Source organism: Myotis yumanensis, unplaced genomic scaffold, assembly GCF_028538775.1.
Source record: "Myotis yumanensis isolate MYYU_CA2020_CCGP unplaced genomic scaffold, mMyoYum1.0.hap1 SCAF_5, whole genome shotgun sequence".
Lineage (NCBI taxonomy): Eukaryota > Metazoa > Chordata > Mammalia > Chiroptera > Vespertilionidae > Myotis > Myotis yumanensis.
In genome coordinates, this window is record NW_027223756.1 from 38,339,363 (window position 1) to 38,364,496 (window position 25,134).

At 58.1% G+C, this 25,134-nt stretch overlaps 2 protein-coding genes across 3 annotated transcripts; one reads left to right on the plus strand and one right to left on the minus strand.

Moving 5' to 3' along the window:
* The first annotated feature begins 687 nt into the window (after positions 1-687).
* PRR7 (proline rich 7, synaptic) lies at positions 688-10,874 on the plus strand. The gene is made up of 3 exons (XM_070415111.1): positions 688-776; positions 8,481-9,134; positions 9,353-10,874. Exons 2-3 carry the CDS (start codon positions 8,723-8,725, stop codon positions 9,748-9,750), a joined length of 810 nt encoding a protein of 269 aa, XP_070271212.1. The 5' UTR covers positions 688-776; positions 8,481-8,722; the 3' UTR covers positions 9,751-10,874.
* DBN1 (drebrin 1) lies at positions 10,494-24,794 on the minus strand. Of its 2 annotated transcripts, XM_070415109.1 has the most exons (16): positions 24,711-24,794; positions 24,035-24,133; positions 19,279-19,334; positions 18,578-18,690; positions 18,348-18,422; positions 18,106-18,252; positions 17,890-17,967; positions 17,481-17,632; positions 17,314-17,377; positions 14,278-14,337; positions 14,066-14,189; positions 13,221-13,358; positions 12,716-12,886; positions 11,593-12,287; positions 11,192-11,294; positions 10,494-11,054 (listed from the first exon to the last, which is right to left on the minus strand). In XM_070415109.1, exons 2-16 carry the CDS (start codon positions 24,118-24,120, stop codon positions 10,984-10,986), a joined length of 2,133 nt encoding a protein of 710 aa, XP_070271210.1. In that variant the 5' UTR covers positions 24,121-24,133; positions 24,711-24,794; the 3' UTR covers positions 10,494-10,983. The 2 variants fall into 2 exon arrangements, with proteins under 2 accessions (XP_070271210.1, XP_070271211.1); XM_070415110.1 differs by lacking the exons at positions 13,221-13,358; positions 24,711-24,794 and having other exon boundaries at positions 24,035-24,261.
* Positions 24,795-25,134: the final 340 nt, after the last annotated feature.

A 25,134-nucleotide genomic window follows, 5' to 3' on the forward strand; every position in this document is an offset into this window, starting at 1 on the left:
AGTCGTAAGATGGCCAGGTTCTGGCTCAGCCTAAACAGTGAGGCCATCACTAGGGCTCAATTCTGTTGCTGGGGATGAGCAGGGTCCATGGAATCCAGCGCTATGGATCAAGCACTGGGTTCTGCTGCTATTTCGAAGTAGGCATGTGGTGATGTAGGCTTGCTGGAGACACAGTGGGAGCGGCCTTGAGGCCGTGAATTCATGGTTGGCGCCACACTGGGGTACCTGCCTGCTCCAACCCCTGCCCAATGCAAGCGTGCAGAGCCTGTCAGTATATGGCCAGGGCCTGGACGTGCGTCTGCTTTCCGTGCTGCGGGGTGGGTGTGTGTGGTGTCTAAACCCCAGCTGCTTGGCTGAGCATCCCGTGTGCTCGGCTGATGGTGTGCACTGGGTTTGCCTGCATATGCCAGGCCCAGAAAGCCTGTTGCTAGGTGTGCGGCGTGGCGAGCTCATTCCCTGTGCCAGGGGAGCCCGGCTCGGCAGGTGGATGCGGATCCTCTGCCTTTGGCTCCCGGGACTGTCTCCTCCGCCGCGAGGTGTGGGGGGCAGGGGCCCGCGGCTGGCGGCCGCGCGCGCGCACGCCGGGCTCAGGACGCGCCGTGTACGCGTCCGTGCGCGCGCCCCGCGGCTCCAGCCCCTCGCTCGGAGCCGCCTTCGCTGCCACAGTCCGCTTCCTGGGGCTGCTGTCGCCTCCCCCCGGCCGGAGGCTCTGTCCGCGGGGCCCGCGCCGCTCTCCCGGAGCCAAGAGGACGAGCTCGAGGAGGATGCCTGGGCCCGTGAGTACCGCGGCGGCGGCAGCGAGCCGGTGGGCATGCAGTGCGGGCGGAAGACAGTCCCGGGGCCACCCCCCTTCCCGCGGACGGCTCCGCGCCCGGGCCCGGGTCGCCGCCTTGGACCCCGGCCCCGGCCAGCCCCTCTCCCAGCCCCCACGGCAGGGAGGGAGGGAAGGAGAGGGAGGGCGCCAGTGAGCGAGGGAGCCGGAGCGGGGCGCGAGCAGCCACTGGTTCGCTTGGAAACGGTTGTCACAGCAACGGGGTTTCGCTCCTCGGTAACGCGACTGTGGGGCGGCGACACCCTCTCCCAGCCCTCCCCCACCCCATGCGGGGCCTCAGCCCCCGGGCACAGGAGGAGAGGGGATGCGGGGACTACCCCTCTCACGGTTGGGGCGGGGGACTTCGCCCCTCTGGCCCGTTTGGGTGTGTCTGCCTCCACAACCCGTCGAGGGTGGGGGTGGGGGTGAGCGCACCTTGGAGCAAGATTTGGCTCCCACGTGGCTGCAGTCGTCGCAGCGGGGCCCCTAGGGTGACAAAGGTAGGGGAGCCCTGGCAGGAAGAGGCATGGAAGCTGGATCTGGATCCCGCCACCCCCACTGCCACCACCCCCACCTGCCTTTGAAATGGCCCAACCCGAGCTGGGTACCCCAAGGATGATGTTTCTTACCAGGGGAGAGGACAGAAGCTCGAATCTCTCGTCCTCCTGGCCAGGGCATGTGCCAAACGTGGCTTGGGCCGGTGGTGGGTCTGTACTACTCATTCCAAGCCACCTTTCTGCAGGGAGGGGTGGGAGCAGCTTGTGCAGGGGCAGAGGAAAGGACTTTGCTGACCCGGGCCAGATGGGAGCACCCCAGCCTATTGTCTGGATCACAAGTGCCCCTATCTTGTCTGAGCACAAAGCCCAAACTGTGCTGGGTGGCATGCAGGTTGGCCGCAGGCTGGCCAGTGCCACATGGAGATGCCCTGACCCAGGGAGCTCCTCTGGACAGAGAATGGCAGCAGAGTCAGAGGAAATGACCTCTGGCTCCCTTCCCAACCTCCCCTCAGTGTCAGTGTGCTGGGGAGAGAAATGGCCCTCCAGCCAGCTCTCCTGGGTCTGACTCAGCAGATGCCATCCCCTACTGACCACAGACCTCGACCACAACCGCCACCCCTGGCTTTCCCTTCCCACTCAGGGTGGTGTCCTGGGCACCAGAAGTGACCATTACCCTGGGCATTGAGACGTTGGCATAGATGTCCATGGATGAGTGGTGCCCTGAGCCAGGCCCAAGTCTCCTTCCCACAGACAGTAGGCCTCTGGAATGATTCACAGGCCCTTTTCATTCTCTTTCTGCTCGGGGGTGAGGGCTCTGCATCCATTATTCCTGATCCTTACAACAGTTTTGCAAGGTAAGTTTATTACCCCCATTGTAGCATTGAAGATTCCTGAGGCTCAGGGAGGCAGTGACTTGCCCAAGGTCACACAACCAGTCAGAGTGGAGCTAGGTTTCCAGGGCTGGTTCTGCTGGCATCGCCCCTCTGCCTGCTACACATCTCTTGTGAGCCATGCAGGAAAGAACTGTGGAGCTTTCTAGAGGAACATCCTTAGCCTTCTTTCACATTCCTCCAGTGAGCAAATGCGGTCTTTCCTGCCTTGGTGCACCTTCTTCCAGAAATAGCCAGATTTTGCTCCCTGAGATGCTCCACAGGACTGGTCTGCTGCCAGGCTGGCTCCCACCCACCCTCCCTCCATTTTCTCTCTCTGGGGAAGACCAAGCAGTGAGGTTTGCCTCAATATCCTGGGAACCTCCCAAGGTTCTAGTTCTTAGTTTTTGGCCTGATCACATAGCAGCTGTGGGAGAAGGAATTTAGCAAAGAATGACCTATGTCGTGCTGGCCTTGTGGGTGCTCGGTCTAGCTCAGTGGTTGGAGACCCAAGTGCCCCGAGGGCCCAGGGTGGGGAGTGCCAGGGAGCTACTCAGCTGCAGTCAACGTCACCATGTGAGAATGTGGACTAGGTATGACCAGACGGTCCAGTTTTCAAGATGAGGCAAAAATCCAGACTTCCATGTAAAAACTCCTGGTTTTTAAATGTTGGCAACTAAATATTTTTTAAAAATTGATGGTGGACCAACAAAACACATCCATGAACCTTGTTCAGCCTGTGAGTCACGAGCTGAGACCTCTGGCCCACAGTAAAGTGATGGCACTTTTTGCCAGACCATGCCAGGCTTGTGTAGATGTAGCACCATGGTGTGGTTTCCACATATGAGCCTCTTGAGGCTGCAAGATGCTGGCATTTGGTTTGTCACATGCAGCTATGTACTCTGGTCTTGAAGAATTTTCACCTCCCTCATCAGTTGTGTTCCTCCATTGTGCTGCCAGGCAGGCTTCATCATCCCTGTCCTACAGGTGAAGAGTCTTCAGCTCAGGCATGAGGATAGCTGGCATAGGTTCACACGAACCCAGCAGAGCAGGGCAGGGCAGAAGCAGGATTTGAACTCAGGGCTCCCTCAACAATGCTCTGTGTGTCACACCAGGCTGCCCCTCAGAAAGAGTGGATCCTCATCTCCCCCTTCATCCCCCAATTTGTGGTCAACTCCCTTGGAGGGACAAATCTGAGTATAGTAGATACTGACCTAAGTAAGGCCTTTGTGCCCACAAGCCTCCTGGGGCTCCTGTCTCTGTTGTCCCATTTGCAGTTCCCCAAGCCTGAGGTTCATGGCCCAGTACCATGGTTAGGTCACAGAGATGCTACCTACAGGTACTGGTGCCAAGCTAGTAGCTGGCCTAGCTGGAAAGGAGGTTGTGGCCAGCTCCATGCTTGGCAGACTTTGGCAGCTGGGACAATTCCCATCATTTCTCTCTGGCCTGAGTTCATCTGTCTTGGTGTGAGAGGAGTGTAAAAATGTCACCAGTGCCTTCTTGCCAGGCCAGTGGACTTTGCAGTCACTGGACTTCACAGTGTGGGCCTTAGGCAGCCCCAGCTTCTTATCTGTAGAATGGGGATGGCAGCAGCCACCTTCTGGGTGTCACTGAGATACTGAACATAAAGAGGCTAGCAGTGAGCCTGGCATGTGCAAGGGCACGCAGGACATGTTAGCAGCCTCTTTCTTTTCTTTTTTTTTTTGCTATAAAGCATTTTTAACTTTCTTTTTTATTGAATTATTGGAGTTACATTAGTTAATAAAATTATATAGGTTTCAAGTGTACAATTCTATATACACCATCTGTATATTATGTGTTCACCATCCAAAGTCTGATCTCCTTCCATCACCTTTTATCCCCCGTTTACCCTCTTCTACTGGCCACTACCCCCTGCAGCCACCGGCTTCCACCCCATCCTCACTCCTCACACACACTCTGCTCCCTCTCTCCTCTGTCCCCTGGTCTGAGTCCCTGTCCCTTCACTTGATTGGTACCTTTGGCCTCACATGCAAGGAACCTCATGACCCAGAACCCCAACTGCTTGGGGTTTCCTCTACCCACAGCAGAGAGTGGCAAATGCTTCCATGCATATTTCCTCTATGAGGACAGAGATGTATGGTCCTCAGCTTGCTTATAAAACAACCGCAAGGACCAAGAGCTGGGTGATGGCCTCTCTCTGTGACATTTTGATGAATGGCTGACATTCCCCAGGAATGAATTGGCTGCAGACCCAGCTCTTGAGGCATTCCTTGTCCCTACAGCTAAAAGACCAAATAGGTAACCGGACACCTCCAGTCACTCCTTCAGCAAGTGGTTTTTTAGCTACTGTGTACCAGGTGATAAGGACAGATGCAGCTCTGGTGTTGGACATAGGCCTATAGAACACTGTTACATCATTGGGCTTCTTATCCAGCCGGGGGGTGAGGTGGCTCAGGGCTGACTTGTCCAGGGAAGTGACAAGTGAGGTCGTGAAGCTGAGTAGTGAGTGCTGGGGCAAGAACAGTGAGGATGTATTACAGGCCCCTTGGAGAGAGAAAGCAGAACTGTAGGCAGTGCAGAATGGAGCCCTGAGAGGTAAGGCTGAAGAGATCTTGGCAGGAGCTCATCTCAGAGGCCATGATCTAGGTTAGTGGTTCTCAAAGTGTGTTCCCTGGACCAGCAACACCAGCACTTGCTGGGAATTTGTTAGAAATGCAAACTCTCAGGCCCCCATCCCAGAGCTGGGGCCGGAGCCCAGTACTCTGTTTTAACAAGCCCTCTATGTGGCTCTGATGCTTACTCCAGTTTGAGAGGTTCCCATCTCACTGTGTTAAAGAGCTGGACTGTCTCCTGAGACAATAGGGAGTTGTTGGAGGGTTCAGGCCAGAGAGGGCCCTGGGAAAATGGGCAATGTGGAGAGTGGGTAGGCTGGGCAGGAACACAGCACAGAAGTAGAGACAGTGGTGGCAACCATGGTAATAGGGGCCTATGTGAAAATGCTGGTAGCCTGGCCAAGACAGTGGCAGGGGAACCAAAGGAAGTGGACAGATGAACACACACTACACTGAGGGTGAAAACAACAGGATTTAGTGGATAGAGTAACTGGTGGGCCTTTGCTGAGATAAAGGACCCAGTAGCAGATCTTTGGGGTCTGAAGTTGGGAGCCGGGGTTCTTCAACCTACAGGGGTACAGTAGGTCCAGAATGAGACATCTAGGTGACCTTGGGTGTCATTTAATCTCTTTGAGCCAAGTGTTCTCATCTGTCAAATGGGGAAAGTGCTGACAGTTCTCAGGGTGACTGCGAGAACGACCTGTGGGATCCAGCCCTTGGGCAGGAACACCTTGGGGACACTCACATCTCTGCACCCCCAGCTCAGAAGCCTTGAAAAGCACTAACATTTGTTGAGCGTCTCCAAGCCCTTTGCACAAACTAGCTCCATCTTCACTGTGGTCATTGAGGAGGACACTGAGGCAACATGGAGTTTAAGAAACTCACTGCCCTGGGTCTCTCTGTTACTCCATGCTGTGCTGCCAGTGAGCATGTGGCCTCAGAAAACTGTGCAATCCAGTGTGCTCACAAACTCTACAAATAAATCAAGATGGAATCCTAAAAAAATGTTCAAATAACCTGCAAAAAAAGGTAAGAAAAGAGAAAGGGGAAACGAAACAAATCATAAAAGGACAGACTTAAGGATGAGTCCATCTGAACGCACTGCTCCTGGCACAGCCAGAGGCAGACACAGAGCAGGGATTTGGTATGAACAGTCTGGAGAGGCTGGGGAAGGTCACTGGCTGTGTACAAGAGGCCACAGCAGGTCTGCTGGAAGCATGACAGAGGCCCAAGGAGCAAGGGACAGCTTGGGGAGCCTTTGAGCAGCGTGGCCTGGTCAGGAAGTGAATTTGGAAAGGCCTGCAAGGATGTCCTGATGATGATGGATTGAGCACCTACTATGGGTGAGATGAGATGGACTGAGAAGATACTGGGCAGGAGGCAGGCCTCAGACAGGGTCTCATGCACTAAAACTGAGCCTTGGTGCCAGAGGGTCAGCTCAGCTGTAAGACTTCCTCTCATGGACACACAGTGGCCTCGTCTAAAATGCAGCAGTGGTTCCTGCCTCCTGGCTGAGGGGCCACAATGGCACTCAGCTGGTCTTGGCCTGCCCCAGTCTGTTCTAGTGCCCAGCCAGCTGCACTGGGCTCCTGAGGGCAGGGTCTCTGTCCTTTTTTCCTGCCATCAATTTCTCCTCCACCATGTAGCCTTTTCCCACTCTTGAGCTGTGGGCTGAGGGCTAAAAGGGCCAGGGCCTTGATGGGAAGGATCAGGAAGGCACATTTTGGCTACAAGCTGGCCAGTGTCCCTGTGGCTTCCAAGTCCTCATGTACAGGTGCACACGCACCAGGCTTTTCATATACAGTTCAGTTGTCATGTAGGGAAAGGTGTTTGACACAGACTTTGCATTCAGACTCGGGCTAAATCTTAGATTCCCCCCCCCCCCCCCCCTTATTAGCTTTGTGACTTGGAGCAAGTTCATTTCCCTGTCTGAGCTGGTCTCATCTATCAGATGGACTCCCACCCCCATGAGAAAGTGCTGGTGAAGATCACACAAGATTCTGCATGAAAAGAGCCTAGAACAAGGCCTGACACACAGTAGACAGGCCTTGGTAGCTAGTTCTATTTCTGAATTCAGCTAGACATCACCTCCAGCTACAGAAGTGCCTTTTCTGACCCAGAGCTGTTCTTGCTCTGCAGGCCAAGGGGCCCCCTAGTTAGTATCAACTTCCTCAGAGCATTCCTGAAAATTCCTGTGGGCTCAGGAAAAGGAGAACAACGGATTTATTTAACTCCCAGTGACTGGCAGCATCGTGTTTTTATCAGGGCTGCGTCGCCATGGCAGCCTCATGGCAGGGCTGTGGAGGGGGTGGGTGGAACCATTGTTCCTGCCATTGTCTGTTCCGGAATGCAGGCCCAGGGTAACGGGACTGGCACAGGCACCAAGTGGCACATGGCACAGGCAGCTGTTTCGTCTGACAAGAGCCCTCTTGGGGTGGCCTGTGCCCTGGCTTCCCCCCAGCTTACTGCCAGACCAGTCTGAGATGCTTGATGTGGAGCCCCCAGGTTGGGGCTCAGGCCCACCATGGCCCCCAAAGCTGGACGTGTTCCTTGGACATGTTGAGGATAGGGGTGTCCATGGGGCTCCTGGGAGAGGCCTCACAACATAGCTCAGGCGGCATTCTTCCACCCCAGGCTAGGGTGTTGTAGTCAGGCTTGGATTTAAATTACAGCACAGCCACCTGCTATCTATACAGCTAATTGCTTCCCCCTTCCTTATCTTTAAAATAGGAATAATTACAGTTACCCCAAAGGGTGGTATATGAAAGCCCCTGAGTAAAAGGCATTCAAGAAGGGCTCATTTCTGTTCTGCGGAAGTGATGAACAGTCGCCTGCCATCTGTCACTCTGCCGTCAGGGTCCCCTCCCACATACCTCTTAGGATGCAAGGTTCCCTTCCCAACCCTGGCTGTGGAGAGGAGTTGGGAGGAGAGGGGCCCATCTGGAGTGATGCGGGACCTGGTGGTACTAAAGACTTTTCCTCCCCTCTGGGGAAAGGGAAAGGAATTGAGGGGAAGCGACCCAAAGTCCTGGAGCTAGAAGGGCAGGGCCAAGTGGGACTAAACAGGAGTAGGAGGTGAAGAAACTGGGATCTGGCGGGTGGAGGCACATAGAGGAAAGGAAGAGGGAACAGCTCACGCTGGGAGGGTATTCGGCGCGGACAAAGGCAGATAGATGCAGCGGGAACTACCCGCCCGAGCTCCCGCTATGAGAACGGCGACCATCGGGAGGTCGCAGTGCGGGCTGGGATGTTCCATGCTTTGGGCAGCCGGGGTGGGAGCGGGTACAAGACCTAGAGCGCCTGGGGCTGCTAGACATATGCATAGGGCTGAAGACAGGCGCCTGTGGTTGGTTGTGTGGCTCTAGAAGGTGGGCCACCCTTTCCCCGCCGCCAAGCAACCAAGCGGCGCCCAGGGGGTGCGGGTGGCGGGCGAATCTCCCTTGCGCAGAGGCCGAGTCTGGCCTTCGCGCGCCCCCTGCTGGCCTGCCTGGCGTTCCCTCGGCTCAGCCGCAACGGCCGAATCTCAGACCCGGGAAAACCCTACCGGGGAAACCTCGAGGTGTGACGTCACCCTCGTCGGTGACGTCACCGCCCCGGGGAGTGTGGGGGTTCCGGCAAAGGAGGCATCCCCGGGACTGCACAGGGCACCGGCAGGGAAGTCGTCGGGGGCTGCAGCGCGCCTTCACCGCGCCTTATGTCTGTCCCATAGGTCCCGCGCGGCCCCGGGTGAGGCCTGCCCGCTCGCCCGCCGGCACCATGGGAAGGAGCGGGCACCGATACTGCTGCCCCCCGCCGGCGCGCGCAGGACTTGAGCCTCGCCGCAGGCAGCCCCCGGCCGCAGGTCCCCAAGTGACGCTGGCGGCTCCTGGGAGCGTGGCGCGGGCCCGGGGCCACGTAGAGGAGCCCAGTGTCCAGTGAAGCTGCCGAGGACCCGCCGCCCGCGCCGCCGCCATGGTTATGTCCCAGGGCACCTACACGTTCCTAACGTGCTTCGCTGGTTTCTGGCTTATCTGGGGGCTCATCGTCCTCCTGTGCTGCTTCTGCAGCTTCCTGCGCCGCCGCCTCAAACGGCGCCAGGAGGAGCGACTGCGTGAGCAGAACCTGCGCGTCCTCGAGTTGGAGCCCCTCGAGCTCGAGGGCAGCCTGGCCGGGAGCCCCCCGGGCCTCGCGCCTCCGCCACCACCGCACCGCGGCCGCCTGGAAGCGCCGGCGCACGCGCACCAACACGTGCACGTGCACCCGCTGCTGCATCACGGGCCGGCACAGCCCCACGCGCATCCGCACGCACACCACCACGCACTGCCGCACCCGCAGCCGCCGCACCTCTCCGTTCCGCCCCGGCCCTGGAGCTACCCGCGCCAAGGTAAGTGCCGACCTAGGCCGGAGCGATTGGGATGGGCGGGGCCTCGGCCGCGGGCGGACTCGTGGTCTTCACTGGACCGGTGGCCCCAACCGAGGAGGGCGCGGGCTGGGCCTGGCGTTGGCTAAGGTTTCTGCGGGAGGCTGGAGACTTGGCTAAGGTTTCTGCGGGAGGCTGGAGACGGGTGGTCTCACACCTTCGGACCGCTTCCCACTCCACAGCGGAATCGGACATGTCCAAGCCTCCGTGCTACGAAGAGGCGGTGCTGATGGCCGAGCCGCCGCCGCCCTACAGTGAGGTGCTCACGGACACCCGCGGCCTCTACCGCAAGATCGTCACGCCCTTTCTGAGCCGCCGCGATAGCGCAGAGAAACAGGAGCAGCCGCCGCCCAGTTATAAGCCGCTGTTCCTGGACCGAGGCTACACGTCGGCGCTGCACCTGCCTAGCGCCCCGCGGCCAGCGGCGCCCTGCCCTGCGCTCTGCCTGCAGGCGGACCGAGGCCGCCGGGTCTTCCCCAGCTGGACCGACTCGGAGCTCAGCAGCCGTGAGCCGCTGGAGCCCGGAGCTTGGCGCCTGCCGGTCTCCATCCCCTTGTTTGGGAGGACTACAGCCGTATAGAGGGGTGCCCGGCGACCCGAGCCCCAACAGTAGACTCCTGGCCTGACTGAGAGGCTTTTTAAATACTTCCCTTGGACTGCGGGGGGTGGGAGGGATTTCTTACCCCATTTGTTACATTTTGAGGATAATAAAGGTGTGTGATCTGGTTTGGTACAAGCGGAGGGGACACCCACTGCTTGCGTCCAAGGTTCTGGTGGCCAGGTGTGCCTGGGCCTTGGCAGGAGGAAAGCTGAGTGCACTTTTCAGCTAAGTGGCTGGAGGATGCAGAACTAAACCTGAGGTCAGCCTGCTTCCCCCAAGAGCCTCAGACCCCCTCTTCCCTGCCTATGAAATCACGGTGAGGTGCCCCTGTGGCCTTAGAGGTGGGACAAGTTGGGAAAAGGGGTCAAGGGCAGGCGGCCCAGCAGCAGGCCCAAAGGGATCTGGATTTCTTTATTAATAGACATGAGCACGACCCGTTACAGAAGTTTGTGCTTTCCAAAAAACAGTTACTGAATGTGAAAAAGGGACCCAAGCAAAGAAGGGAGTTGGGAAGGGGCCACCCAAGCCCTGGGCCCCACCCATAGCCCTGACCTGAATCGGGCCTAAGGCCTCCAGCCTGGGACCCGCCCAGCAGGAGGAGGCAGGAAAGGGCTGGGAAGCTGAGCTGCCCCAGCTGGGCCTGCTACTTCCTTAGGGCCAGGTGGGTAGAGGTCAAGAGACGGGCAGGGAGGGGGTCCCAGGGAGCCAGAGCCCGCGAGCCATTTATTGCCATGTTTTCAAATTCGTGCAAAATATCTGAAGCTCTGGACAAAATACAAAGTGATATTTTTCCAAGAAACATAAAACTAGGAAAAGAAGTGGGGGACATTTTCCCATCAGAGCTCCCCCCTCACCAGGCCCCAAACAGGGTGAGGCCTCCACCCTGGCCAGCTGAGTGAGCAGGGAGGGCTAAGCGCTACAATCTGGACCGGGTGGGGAGGGGATGGAATTTGCAACAACATCTCAACTACCAACAGGAGGAAAACCAGTCAACTGTACAAGTCTCCTATCAACTTTTTTTTAAAAAAAGAAAGAAAAGCTGTAAAAGTCAGGCCCTTTGGGCAAGGAAGCGGCCAAGTCCCCGGACAGGGCCGGAATCTGGAGTGGGTGCCAGGCGGAGCGTCTTCGAGTACAGGCGCAGCGGGCCATCTGGGCAGAGGCCAGCGCAGGTGGGTGGTCTTGGCAAGGACAGCCTGAGGGTGGGCGCCACTGCTAATCGCCACCCTCGAAGCCCTCCTCCTCTTCCGGGACTGGGTCTGCATCCCAGCAGGTGATGTCAATTTCTACGGTGTTGGGAAAAGAGGGCAGTTAAGGAAATGGCCAGCAGATCCACGGCTGTATCCCCTGGGAACTGTGCCCGCCCACACTTAAACCCAGCATCCCCATCCTAATTCTGACCCACCATCCATACCCACACTACCTGGAGGCTTATTGTAGAACACAGGAGGCGGAGCCTTTGCACACAGATCTTCTGATTGGGCGAACTCCTCCTCCTGTGATTGGCTGAAGTACCCCTCACTGGCCTGCGAGGAGGAAAGCCCCAGGTTACTGTGGCCCCACCCTGCAAGACTAGGGCTGACCTACCAGGCCTGAGACAGTTTCTCCAGCAACCAGTGATTCCACCCATGGTTACCAAGAAAACAGACACCTGACTTGGGAATTAAAGCAGAGCTGGCCCAGGGAAGGGGAATGGAATACAGCTTCCCCCTAATAATGTGGGTCACAGAGAAAGGGGGTACTGCTGCAAGCCCAAAACACTCAGGGTCAGCCCCCTTCTCAAGCCCTGACTTCCAACCCTACCACCAGGCGGCCCTGCCCTACCTGAGTCCCCTCCTTCTGGGTGGTCTCGCCATTGGTCAACAGGTGGGGCTCCGGCTCAGGCTCCGGCTCCGGCTCAGGCTCCGGCTCCTGATCCAGCTCCTCTAGAGCAGAGGGTGGAGTAGGCGCCTGGGGAGCAGCCAGGGGCACCCCTTCTACTTCCTCCTCTGGGTCACAGAAGGTGGCTGGTGGCTCAGGCAGCTCATCAAAATTGAGGAGACTGGCACAGACTTCACCTGCTGGTGGCAGTGGCTCCTGAGCCCCCTCATCCAGCAGGGGCACCTCCGCCAGAGTGACCTCGGCACCTGAGGGTGCTGTCAGAGCGCTAGGCTCAGCTTGGGGTGCAGAGGCGCCATCCCCATTGTCAGGCCATAGGTCAATGAGGCTGGCAGTGGCGGGGGCGACAGTGTTGGCAACAGCGGTGTCAGCAGCAGCAACGCCATCGGTTTCAATGGCAGCAGCTGCCAGGGTGTCGGCTGCAGTGGTGTTGGCTATGGCAGGCTCTAGAGGGGCAGCCAGGACAGCCTGCTCAGGAGCCACCATGAACATAAAGTCCTCTATGGGGCTGCCTTGCCCCTGGGGAGGCTCCCGTGCCTGCGGGGACTCCTCCACGGGGCCAGCCCAGGCCTCAGGGGCTGCAGCTCTGGCCTCCTTGCTGGTCCCTTCGCCCTCCAGGCCAGGGCCAGGCTCCTGGGTCTCTGTTACAGAACAAATGGAGGAGACAGATGTGACCAGCTCCACCATCGAAGGCCATGGACAAGCACACTACCTACCCGGTCATGCACTGAAAATCTGACGACCTCCTGGGAAGAAGGCCTCCATTAATAGCTCCATGCAGAGTACTCTCCAGCACCCACTGGGCCCTGCTGCCCCTTTACCTAGTGTCTGCAAGCCTCTCAGCAGCCTTGGGAGGAAGGCCTGAGTCCTACTCCATGGAGAGACACGGAGGCTCAGAGGGTAGATCTGACTGCCACACCAGGGCTCCTCCCTGCCACAGCCACCTCCAGGGCAGTACAGTTTGGGTGATGGGTGGCCCAGGTGCCTGGGGAGTTGTTACCATCGTCGCCTGGGTTTTTCAGCACAGGGACTGGTGAGAGGCCCAGTACAGCTCGGGCCCCTCACTTACCTTCGGTTTGTGGAGGTGGTGGTGGTGGTGGTGGAGGCTGAGAGGACGTGACCTCATCCAGGGCCCGCTCGATCTGCTCAGAGACAGGGGTGGAGGCTGTGCTGGAGTCAGATGGGCTCCGGGTGGGGATGGGGGTGGGTGCCATCCTCCGGTGGCTGTCCAGGTGGCTGCCTGTGGAACAAACCCCCATGGTTAATGAGGGCCAAGAAGCCAGGTGGGACCAGGATTGTACACCTCAGGGCCTGGCCAGCATCTCTTCTCTGGAGTCTGGGTGGGGGGCTGGGAGCTCCCCAGGCTCCCCAGGGTCCAGACCACAACTCCAGACCCTATAAGCCAGGCCCCTGGGGGTCAGTGCCCCTTCAGGGCCAGGGAAAAGAGGCAGGCAGTACCTGCTCTGGGGACAAACACCAGAGATCAGTGGTCAGGCTGGGGAGTAAGGGCAGGGGTGCTGCTGGGAAGTGGGGCCCTTCTTACCCCCCTGCCGAGGCCTGGGGCTGCTACCTACATGGGAGGGAGGAAGAGAGGTTTGGGGTGCGGTGACAGGTGATATAGGGAAAGGGAGTCCGTGGAGGGGAGGAGGAGGAAGAGGAGGAGGAGGAAGGCCCACTGTCCGATGCCTTTATGAAAGGGCAGTACGGACGACCTGCCGAGAGAGACAGACAGAGAGAGAGACAGAGGACAAGAGAGGGTCAGTCTCCCCCACCCCCGCCCCAAGGCCTCACCCACCCCCAGAGCTGGCCATGGATATCCAAGCTGCCTTTGGCCAGGGCGCACATTCAGCCAAGCTGGGCTACAGCCTCAAGCACCAGACACAAAAAGCAAGGAGCCTGCCCAACACAGCCAGCCCCCGCAAAACACACACCCATGGACAGCCTGCCCCACCCCTGAAACCCCAGCACAGGCCAAGCACACACAGGGTCAAACACTCAGACCAGCAGACAGGGAGCAGAAGGGTGCTTCTGGGGAGGCAGAAGCTACAATGAGAACCTGACAGGGAACCTGGGTGCAGGCTCCAAGGCTGCCTCACATGCACCACAGCCCTCAGGCTGGACCTGGTTTAACCCCAGCAGGGCCACTCCCTACGGCCAGGGGCGTGCCTTAGCCCATGCCAGAGCTGCCTAGATGGCCTCTAGCACTGCCCACTGCTCAGCCAAAGCCCAACATTGACCATCACCTCCCCAGCCTTCTCAGTCCTGCCACCTGGGAGGCAGCGGGTGAGAGCACGCTTGATGAACAACCTTGCCTTCTCCAAGGGTCCTTGGGCAAGGCTTCTCTTCCAAAAAATAGTGTCAGAGAGGCTCAGGGCCAAAACCTGAGTGGGGGTCAGGTGGGGGTGGGACCTGGGACTACCTGGTCTATGATTGAAGGGCGAGGGTACATCGCAGCTGCCCACAGAGGCCGATGCGACTCGTTCCTGCTGCTTGAAGAACTCCCGTGGGTTGTCAGGCCGCTGGGCAATGATGGCCGCTGCCTCCTGGGGGCACAAGGGAAGGGTCAGAGTCGGGGTGGCCAGGCTGAGGCACTCCCTGCTGGACTCACCTGCCCTGTCCCCCAGCTCTCACCTCTACCTCCGATTCTGACTTCTTCATCTGGGTCTCTTCCTCTTCATCCCTCCGGTCACCCTGGAAAAAAAGGGACAGTGTCCTGGGCACCCCCCCCAGGAGCTCTTGCTTGTTATAGCCCCACGTTTCCTCCATAATCTGGCAGGAAGAGGCTTGCAGGTGGCACCTCTGCTCCCTTTACCACATCACACAGCTCCTTCTCTCCATCCACAAGGCCCTCAGCCACCTCATCTCCAGCCTGGACAGGTGCCTGGGCACCCAGCGCAGCTCCTCCTGCTCCTTCACCCCAGATCCCCAGTCTTCCAGGAGCACTCCCTGCTTTGCAGCCAACTTTTTTCAAACCTCCTACCCCAGTATCTAGCCAATAGCGCTGCCTGAATTTCAGCATCGTGACTGAGGTTTCCTCATTAACCTCCCTCCACCCCTGACTTGGCCCACATTCCCCTTCCCCTGCCTGACCTCCCCCCTGTCACTTCCCCAACAGCCCCCTTCCACCCTGACCTGCCCACACACCCTGAGATGCAGGCCTAACGTCCTCAGCATGACATAATAGTTTTCATCCCTGGAACATGCATGCCATGTACCACTTGGTATGGGAGAGGAACCTCTCTCTCCTCAGACGCCCAACCCTACCCCAGGTCCAACTCTTCCTGCTTCTGGCCTCAGCTTGGGCACTGCCTCCTGGGGAAGAGGTCCCTGGCCCATTCAGGTCCTTTCCTGCTTTGGGTCCCCACCAGGCGTTCTAAGCACACACCACAGGTTACACTGTGTCGGGAACCTCCTGTTTCTGGGGTCAAGTCCCCTACCCTTTGCGGATGACACAGGATGAGAACTCAGGTCTCTGTGTGTGGCCAGCATGAGGTTGAGTTGGCACATGTTTGCTCAGTTGAATTCACTACACAAAGCCTTGTAATAGTGTCCCCTGCTGCTCCTGTGGCAAAGGGGGCAGGAGGGACTGAGGGGGACAAAAAGCGGCAGGCGCGATGGTGAAGTGACCGGGCTCCTGTTGTTAAGCACGTGCATAACCGACAGGGTGCATTAGGAGAACGCCCTTCAGTGTCCCCCTTCAAGAGGGTTGTCACTCAACAACTTCGTGTCTTCCAGAATGAAGTCTAGACTCCTCTGACCTTGCTCTACCTTCCCCAATTCCCCTGCTCCTCAGCCCACTGGGCTCCAGTCAGTCTCCTTGCCTTCCCATAATGTATATCCAACCTGCTTTTTCGGATGCTCTGTCCCTGCCAGTATAACCTCCCTAGGTTCCTCTGCTTCATTTGGGAAGAAAGAAAAAAAAAAGACCAGAGTTGGTTTTCCACCTACCAACAACGTGAAAAACACGGAAACAAGTTAGGGCTGTGGGTAGGAAGAAGATGCTGCTGCGCCTGAGCATCTGCAGATATACAGGAGCTCCCGGCAGCCCAGGCATAGAGGGAACTCAGACAAGAAATGCAAGTCTTATCAGAAGAGAGGAAGCATTTTATAGTTCTGAATTCCAAAGTTCCTCACATGGGATCTTCCTAGAGGACCTGAACTTGTAAGGCCACTACACTGACCTGTTAGAACAGCCACTGTCACTATCACAGGAGCCACACATGAAGGGGTCAGATGGGACTATCAAATAATGGTGCAAGTTCCTTAAGATTGTGCCTGAAATGTTGATAATTAGTGCAAGATAAGTGATCAGCTCAGAGGGGACACTATGCTATTCTTCCTACTTTGTGGGTGTGAAATTTCCTATAAAAAGAAGCTTTTTCAAAAAAAGCCCTTGCTCTGAATGAACAAACTAAATGTGGTATATACAGTGGAATATTATTAACCTTAAAAAGGAAGGAGACATTCTGACACATGGATGAACCATGAAGAAATTATATCGAGTGAAATAAGCCAGTCACCAAAGGAAAAATCCTGTATGATTCCACTCACGTGAGATACCTAGAAAAGTCAAATGCATAGAGACAAAGTAGATTGCTAGGGGCTACGGGGAGGGGAGAATGGGGAGTTAGTGTTTAATGAGTACAGAGTTTAAGTATGGGAAGATGAAAAAAATTCTGGAGATAAACCGTAGTGATGCTTGTACAACGTGAATGTATTTAATGCCACTAAACTGTATATTTAAAAACGGCTAAGATGTTACATGTCATGTTATGTGTATTTTAAAAATAAAATCTTCGGTTAAGTTCATCTTGTTCATCTTCACCACCATATTTTTTACACCTGGCACAGGCAGGTGGTGGCAAGGGTTTGTTGAATGAATGAGGCTGGAGCTTACCAACTACACATTACCTCCACCCATCCAGAGGCTGGCGGGATTGGTGACCTATGATAGCCACTTAATGCCAATGCCTGCAGGGTGTCCTGCCCCCTCCCTCCCAGTCTTCTCCTGTGGATGTGGCACTGAAGCTCCTTTGGGTCCCCAAGGCCCAACATCTGCCCATCATAGTCCCAATCCAGACAAGTACCACCCACCTCCTGTCCTGAACTATATCGCACCACTGAATGACCTTAATTCAAAGCATGAGGATTTTCAAAGGGCCAATCCACAGGCCCTATGGGACACCCCAATGTTTGAAGGTTCAGACAGCATCCCTGGAACAAGGGGCTGCTCTGAAGGAGACACTGCACACACAGTGTATTGCTCAGAGCACCAGCCAGATTCATTTGTGTGGCCCTTCAGCACTAGTGCTGGGGGACCAGGTCTGCAGCCCTAAGTGCAGAAAGCATGTCTAATCCATCTGAGCCCCTCAAGCCTTGCGTGTGGGGGGGGGGGGGGGGGCAAGGGAGCCTGGTCAGTGAGGGTCTGGGTCAAGATAGATTTTCCTCTTTCAGTCTAAAGTAGAAGCTCCTCCAAGCTTTACTTAGCCCGGGGCCAGACCCCACGTGATTGAGTGGCAGATCTGACCCTTCATGGCAGCCCATGGAGCAGTACCCAGAACACCCAGCACTGTCTCCAAGCCACTGATCTCCCCAAGAGGCCCAGGAGCACAGGGCCCACCCTCATTTCCCTGACCAGGAAGCTGGAAGCCCTGGTAAAGAACTTACAAAGATAGACTGCTCATTTAACCGTCTCTTGGCCTCCTCAGCTTCTAAAGTCTGCTGTTTCCTCCTGAAATGATAAGTGAGCCTAAGTGGGCATGCACCCTTACGGAGGGCCCACAAGGACCTGCCTGTGGCAGGGCTGGGCCTGCAGCAGGCGGGGCTGGGCACACCTGTGCTCTTCAATCTGCTGTTCCCTCTCTCTGTAGCGCCGTTCCCGCTCCTCCTGCTCTTGCCGCTCCTGCTCCATCCGCTCTTGCTCAAACCGGAGTCTCTCATCCAGGGCCTTCTTCCGCTCCTCCTCCTTCCTCAGCTCCTCCTCCTTCTGCAGCCACCCGTGCCAAGGCAGTGTAGACCCTGAGCCTGGGGGCCCCCCTGTCCCACCAGGCCATCCCCAACCCAGGGCCAGTGAGGTATGGGTTCTGAGAAAACATGAGTCCCCTGGGCATAAGTCTCACTCTTTCAGCTGGGGGAGCACACGGGATGGGACACACTATTGATGGGGGACTTGAGGAGAGAATCCCAGGGCTACCCCATGGGGTCGGGTCAGCTCAGCCTGCAGGCTGGGGTTGGGGTCCACACCTTAGCCTGCTCCCAGAACTGCTCACGATTAATCCGCTTCATCTCCACAGCTGCGTCAGTCTTCTGGTAGGTGGTGCCCTGCAGAGTCAAATGGCCTGGTATGAGCTCCGAGAGCAGGCTGAGAGCTCCTGGAGTTCCTACCAGAAAAGGCTGAGGACTGAGAGGGCGGGAGTAGGAGAGCCCTGGGCAGGGCCAGCTGGCCTCAGGCACACTGACCACCGGCTCAGCATTCTCATCCTCACGCAGCCGCAGCCGGTGCAGCACAGGGCTGGAGAGCCGTGCCAGGCCGTTGGAAAGCCGCTGCCCGATGGCGCCCGCATCTATGTCTTCCACGCTGCTGGCATTCACAATCACATCGACACCCTGCAGCAAGAAGGTGTGTTCAGGCAGTATGGCTCCCTCCCATCACCACCATCAGCATACAGACCCTGGGTGGCTGGTCCTACCCCGACTCGCACCTGGAAGAATTCAGCCACCTTAGCCACATGGCTGGCACAAGCACATTTTCGGGCATCAGGCACATCTTCACCAACCTGCAAAGTAGCCAACAAAGAGGGGCTTGAGAAAGGACAAGAAAGGGCCTGGGCTCTCTTCCCAGGGGTAGAGTGGGGTTCCCTCCAGAGGTGTCAGAGAGTGGAGGGTAACTGTTCCGGGGTCTCAGCCCCCTTCCCAGCCCACAGCTGCATACCCAGTTGATGAGCACGTATTTTGGCAGCGCAGCCTGGGAGTCCTTGACGCTGCAGAAGCCGTACATCACCTTCTGGTTTTCAAAGTGGCCCGAGAGTTCCTGCAAGCCCCCGTCTGGAGGAATTAGGAGGCATCAGGACTCCCATCTCCTAACCCTTACCCCACCGAGGGCCTGGAACCCAAAGGAAAGACTCCATTTGTGGGCTCTGCAGGCACCGCCCCTCCCCCCTAGTTCCCTCCCAGAGTTCTGTGTTGGTGTGAGAAAGAGTGGCAGGCAGGCACTGGCTTTGCCTCTGAGTCCCCAGGGCCTGATTCGGGGTAGGACTGAGGAAATGCTTGTTCTTCACACATCCTCATGACGCACTAGTGCCTGGTGAGGTAAAAGAAAGCCTTTGGGCTCTAGAGAAAGTGAGGGAGATCCGGGCCATCCCTACCAGGTCCCCTCCCCATAGCTGTGTGACTCCTCCTCTCTGAGGCTGTCTTCTCATTATCAAATAGGAAACAAGGCTGCCTCCCTCCCACCCTGGGGAGCTTAGGGATGATCAGGAAGGACACCTGCCGGCCAAGTGTGGGTCTGCTGGATGCAGGCAAGGAGGTGACCAGGAGCCAGGTGACCTACAGCCAAGCGGGTGGGGAAGAAAACAACCAGAGGAGCGGGGAGGAAGGGCTGAGAGAAGGCAAAGGAATGGCTGGAATTCTTACCTCCGGATGCTGCGAGCTTGAGGTCATCTGAGCCATCCTCATATGTGTACAGAGCCCTGGGGAGAGGGAGTGGTGGTTCTTAGAACTGTCAAGGCCCAGGCTGCCAATTTTGGGTGGGGACAGCTCTAGGGAGGAGCAGGAGGAGGGACACAGAAGGGGCAGGACGGGAAGGGGGCTCTGCCCCAGCACTCACTGCCTGACAATAGGGCTAGGAACCATTTCTGGAGGGGGGACGCACTGAGACCTGGTAGAGGGGCGCCTGGGTTACGTGGGGAATAAACAATGGGGGTGGGGTAGAAATCACTGTCCATGTGTCACGTCCTGGGAGCTCTGGTCCTGGCAGCCTACAACTCAGCCAGCGGGTGGGACATGGAGATTCCAAGGCGATGGTTCCTTGGTTACTGTTCCCTGGCTACCATGCTCCTCATCCCCCATTGGCTGTTGCCAGGCGTGTGTCTTGGTACCCATCGCCCCTCCCCTCACAGCAGGGAAGGGGAGGAGAAATAACCTGGTGCTCACTCTGATCAGGGCATCCCCTGGTAACCATGGCAACCCAGCGACTGGCACATGACTGGCCCACTCCAACTGCAGTCTCCTGAACACAAAGGACCCCAGGGACACACCCTCAGCCTTAATCGATGTCTCACTGAAATGTGGATGAGGTCACCCAGGTCCCTCTTGCCCAGACCGGGGCCCCCGGGTGATTTTACTCTTCCTGGTCTTCCAGCCCCTAGGCCACCTCTGCCGCAGCTGAGGCCCTGGCCTCCTGGGACTGCCAGCCTTTCCTTTAGCCTTAGCTTCACCAGAAAGCTGACTTAGCAGCCTTCCTAGCTTTTTTCCTCTTTCCTAGCTTTTTCTCCCAAGTGGCAGTGGCACAGCATCCATTCCACAGAAGGGAAGGCAGAGATGTCTGCTCCTGAGGATCCCCTTTGGGAGAAAAGGCCTGGGGCAAGGAAGAAGGGCCTTGTTCCAGAGCCTCCAGAGGGCTCAGTCCCTTCCCCATTTCCCTATTGCCAAGGCAGAAGGCAGGGGGCTGGGAGGGTGGTGGGAGTACAAGGGATCTGGACAAGAGAAAGGGAGAGTCAGTGGGGAAAACAGGGAGAGGCGGAAGAAGAGAAGACAAAAAGATAAAGAGGAAATGAAGGAGAGAGGAGGGGAAGGGAAAGAAAAAGAAGAGAGAGAGGGAGGAAGCAGGAGAGCAAAAAGGAGGGCCTGGCCTAGCCCCATGAGGTCAGCACAAGTCACTGCTAAGGACACACACACATACACACACCCCAATTCCCAGGATCCCTCCCCCATGAAAGGGACACAGGTGGGCTGTGAGGCGGGGAGCTCTTGGTCCAACTGTTGCCCCGGCCCCCTTGCTGGCAGCTGCTTCCCAGAACAGCTGTCCCACCACCTGTCCGGCTGCCCTAACCCACCACTGGGAACAAAGGGCCCTCAGAGAAGCAGGATCTGTCCTTCCCAATTCCACAGATGAGAAACTGAGGCAGAACTCCGAGACCCTGGTCCCCAGACACTGCCTTAGGCAGCATACTGCCCAGGGATGAATGTCAGCCTCTCGAAGGCTCCGCGGGCCCTTGCTACTCCCAGGAACGCCTGCCCTGCCCCTTCCGTCCTCAATCCTTGCCTACCTACTTTCAGGCATCTTTCTGACTCCGGCCACAGCCCTGATCAGGCAGAAACCACATCTAAGTTCAAAGGCTTCAACAGGCCTTCGGTCCTGAGCTCTACCCACCTGCCTTTCCAGCTGGACCTCTGTATCCACGCCACACACATGGGTTAACCTAGATGGCTCCCTGATGCCGAACACAGTTTTGAATATTTCCCACTCTTGAGACTTTGTGTATATGGTTCCCTTCGCAGAAAGGCTAGGTCTGTTTCTCCATCCCATGCCCACCCTTGGCAGAAGTCCCTCGGGGTCCTGATGCCAGATCTCCAGGAAGCTGTGCGCCGCCCCACACCACTTACCACTTCCCAGCAGGGATGGAAGAGGCATCTGAGCCCGCCCCAGATCTCACTAAACCAGTGCTTCTCACATACATCAGAGGCAGCCTGGGCCCGGACAGCACAAGCAATCAGGAGTGGGGGGACGGGGACTCTACACATCTCACCAGCTCCAACCCCTGGCGACAGACATTGCCTTGAACCTAAGCTTGGTGAAGGCGGATATCTGACTCAGTCAGCCAACACACTTCACTCTCTGGGTTCAGGATCCAGCACACAATAGCACCAGTAGGTATTTGTAATATTGACACAAACTCTGAGAAACCATCTAGGCCAGAGAAACGGGAATGAGGTAGGAGCCGGAATATGGCAGCTCCAAGGAGAAATGCTGGGGTCGGCTGAGGCGAGAGGCTGAGGGCAGGCAGAGCCCTCAAGACAATGGCACTCTCAGATGTTAGAGATGGAAGAGCCCTGGATGTCCCAGGTGTGGTTGAGCCCAATTCCCTCTTCTTTTCTTTTCTTTCTTATTATTTTTAAAGTTTTTATTGACTTGAGAGAGAGAGGAAGGGAGAGGGAAAGAAACATTGATGAGAGAGTGGAACATTGATCGGCTGCCTCCTGCACGCCCCCTACTGGGGATGGCGTCTGCAACGGAGCATGTACCCCAATGGGGAATCAGGCACTCAACCAACTCAGCTACACTAGCCAGGAGCCCCTCTTCTTATTTTCAAGAGGATCAGAGAGGAATGAATTCTTGTGTGGTCACACTGAGTCATGTCACATCCAGGGCAACACTGGCTCTCCTGGGTTCCCGGTCCCCGTGACTGGGCAGTGGTCCATTTCAAAAGAAGTGAGCTCGCCCCACCACCCTCACCACTCAGAGGCCAGGAAAGGGAGAATAATGACAAGCCCCCTTTCCCCAGGCAGCAGTTTTATCCAAGACACCTTCTTCTGGCCTCTGAGTACAGGGTCTGCTCCTAAGTCCTGAGACCCCACTGTATCCCTAGCTCAATGCCGGCAGCTGGGGGCATTCATGCCCCCCACTGTAGGATGTCATTTTCACCCCTTTTTACAAAATGCTATCTAGGCCCTTGGGAGTGAAGAAATGTGTGCACATGCAAGGGTACATGTGTGCATCTGTGTGTCCCACACAAAACCCAGATGGGAAGTGACGCACGCCAGTGATGAATAACTAGTTTTGGCCACATGGATACTGCTCGGTGATGGGAGCTCAGGGCTCTACTGAGCAGGAGGTGGGCCAGCAGTGGTTTGTGGTCCCGCACTGGGCCTCCAGAGTTCTGCTTTTGGGAGGTTAGGGGCAGTGATATGGTGGTAGACAGTACCCCTAGACTGAGGGCGAGGGGGGCATTCTGAGATGGACCACGCCCCTCCCCAGGCAGGGCCCATAATATCCCACGCTCCTCCACCAGGCCAAGCTGGCCACTTGCCCTGAACTCCTCCCATGATCTCAGCCCCCAGGAGCAGGGCTGGGACAACGGGCTGGCCGGCTACCCACTTTGCCTCTGCTGGCCTCTCCTATGACTGACCTGCAGAACATGGGAGCTTGTCTCCCGAGTCCATCTCTCCAGGCAGGCCTGGCTACCCGCCAGTGCTGCAGTACTGTGGCATGGACGCCTGACCATCCGTCCCCTCCTCCAGCCCCCAGGTCAGTGTTCCTACCGGAATGCCCTGGCTACTTGGGTAAAGCCAGCCAAGTGAGGTCCCTCAGGCCTGCCCTCACTCCGTGCCTTGGTATCCTGCCGGCCAGTGGGAGTAGAGGTCTGGGAATAGAATGAGCACCTCACCCAAGAGATGAGTATTTTGGGGGTGAATGATTCCTGAATGGGGCAGTGTGGAACCCCTTGGCATTCTTACCACCCTGAGGATTCCAGCCCCAGAGCAGGTGGTCCACCCCGCCCAGCTCAAGCTGGAGACAATAGCTGTGGACGGGGAAGAGGGCAATCCCGCTCCTCCCCCACCAGGGAGCTGAGAGCCCCTTGCACTGGCCACGGGGCCAAGGGTTCAGAAGATCTGCTCAGCTCCTCGTCCCTTCCTGGGGGCTCCCTCCAGGCTTGTGCGCCTGAGGGCTTCCTCCCAGGGTCCCCAGACGGCCCTCTCGGCAGGCAGTTCGGCCCCCTGGGCATCTCCCAGTCCAGCTGCCCAATCCCTGAAATCCCCTTCACCCTGCCCCCTCGGCGGCCCCGGAGAACAGGAGTCACTGGGCTGTTGCCATGTGGCCATGAACATCTTTCCATCACACCCCAACTCCGAGAGGCCCCCCCGGTGGGCGGGGCACCCGGCCCCTCGCCCTCTCCGCTCCTCCCCCGCCCCAGCGTTCCTTTGTGCTGCGGCCATCCGTCCGGGCTGGGCCGGGCAGGCTGAGCTGGCTCCGCTAGCTGGGTCCCCGCCCCGTCCCCGCCCGGCCCGTGCCCGCTCGAAGGTAGCGAAGGTGCCCTTGGCCGGCCTGTGCACACCTGTCCCCCGGGCCCGGGCCGGGGGATGGGCTCCTGCAGGGCCACGAGCACGGGCCACACGTCCGGACCCTGCGTCTCTCCGGCCCGCGTCCGGCCACCTCTCCCACATCGCTCCGGGGGCGGCCTCGGGCGCTCGGAGCCGGCAGCGCCCCGTCGGGACCCCGGGCCCCTCCCCCGGCGCGCACAAAGGCAGCCCCTTTCGGTGCTCCCGGGCCGCTGCACCATTTCGGGGTCGCCCCCACCTTTCCCGCAGCCGAGCGGCGGGCAGATGGAAACAAAGGCGCGGCGGCGCGGGGACAAAGGGGCCGCGGCGGGGGCGGGGGCGGGGGGCTCACCAGTCGGCTGCGCTCTCCTCCCGGATCACCTCCTCGTACGCCGCCAGCAGCTCCAGGCGGTGGCCGCTGAAGCTGACGCCGGCCATGCTGCGGGGCGGACTGAGGCCGAACGACAGATGCACAGACGGACAGACAGAGGAGGAGGGAGGGGAGGAGGGAGTCACCGCCGTCGCCGCCTCGGAGCCTCTGCAGCGCTGCGAGCGGAGAGAGCCAGCGGCCGGGGGAAGGGAGCCGGCCGGCGGGGGGCGGGGGGCGCTGGCTCCGCCCGGCTCGTCCCTCCGCCCCGGTCCTAGCGCCGCCCCGGCCCAGGGGGAGGTCCGCCCCCCCTTCCCGGCCTGCCTCGGGCGCCCCCGCGCCCCTCACCCAGCGCCCTGGCGCCCGCGCAGATCTGCCCCTCCGCTCTCCAGGCCTGTCCCACCCGCGTCCCAAACCCTCACCTACCGTGGCCCCAGCCCAGGTGCTCACCCTCTTCCGCAGCCCCAGCCCCAACCTCACCAACTCAGTTTCATTCTCATCAGCTCCCAGTCCCAATCCCAAATCCACTTCACTTCAAGCCGGCCCAGCCCCATTCCTTGCTTAATTTCTCCTTATCCGGGCCTCATCCCCATCCCTGCTCCATCCCTACCCCCAGCCCCCAGCCCCAAAGCACACCCCCCCATCTGCTACCCAGCCCCACCTCTGAAAGGCCCATTCCTAGTCCACCACGGTCACTGTCCATTGCCATCTGCATCCCAACCCCAAATCCAGCCCCATTTCTTTCCCATCCCAGCAGCTCCAGCCTCATTCCCAACTCCACGCTTAACATGCACCTCCCCCTCCCCGCCCCCCCCCCCCCCAATTCACGAATCCCCATCCCTAGCTGCACCCTCCTCAGTCCAGCCTATCCTGTTCCCATTCTGATCCCAGTTCCCAAACACGCCCCTCCATCCTGGCCTCCTTGACCATTCCCAGCCCCGGCTCACATCATTACCCCAGCATTGCCATCCTCTTCCACCACCTCTGCCCCACCCCTACGCGGAGCCCCCCTCCTGGGCCCTGGAACCAGCCAAGGAAATCCTTTGCCTTGTCCCTGAGCCTCAAGCCTCCCAGAGTAGACTTCC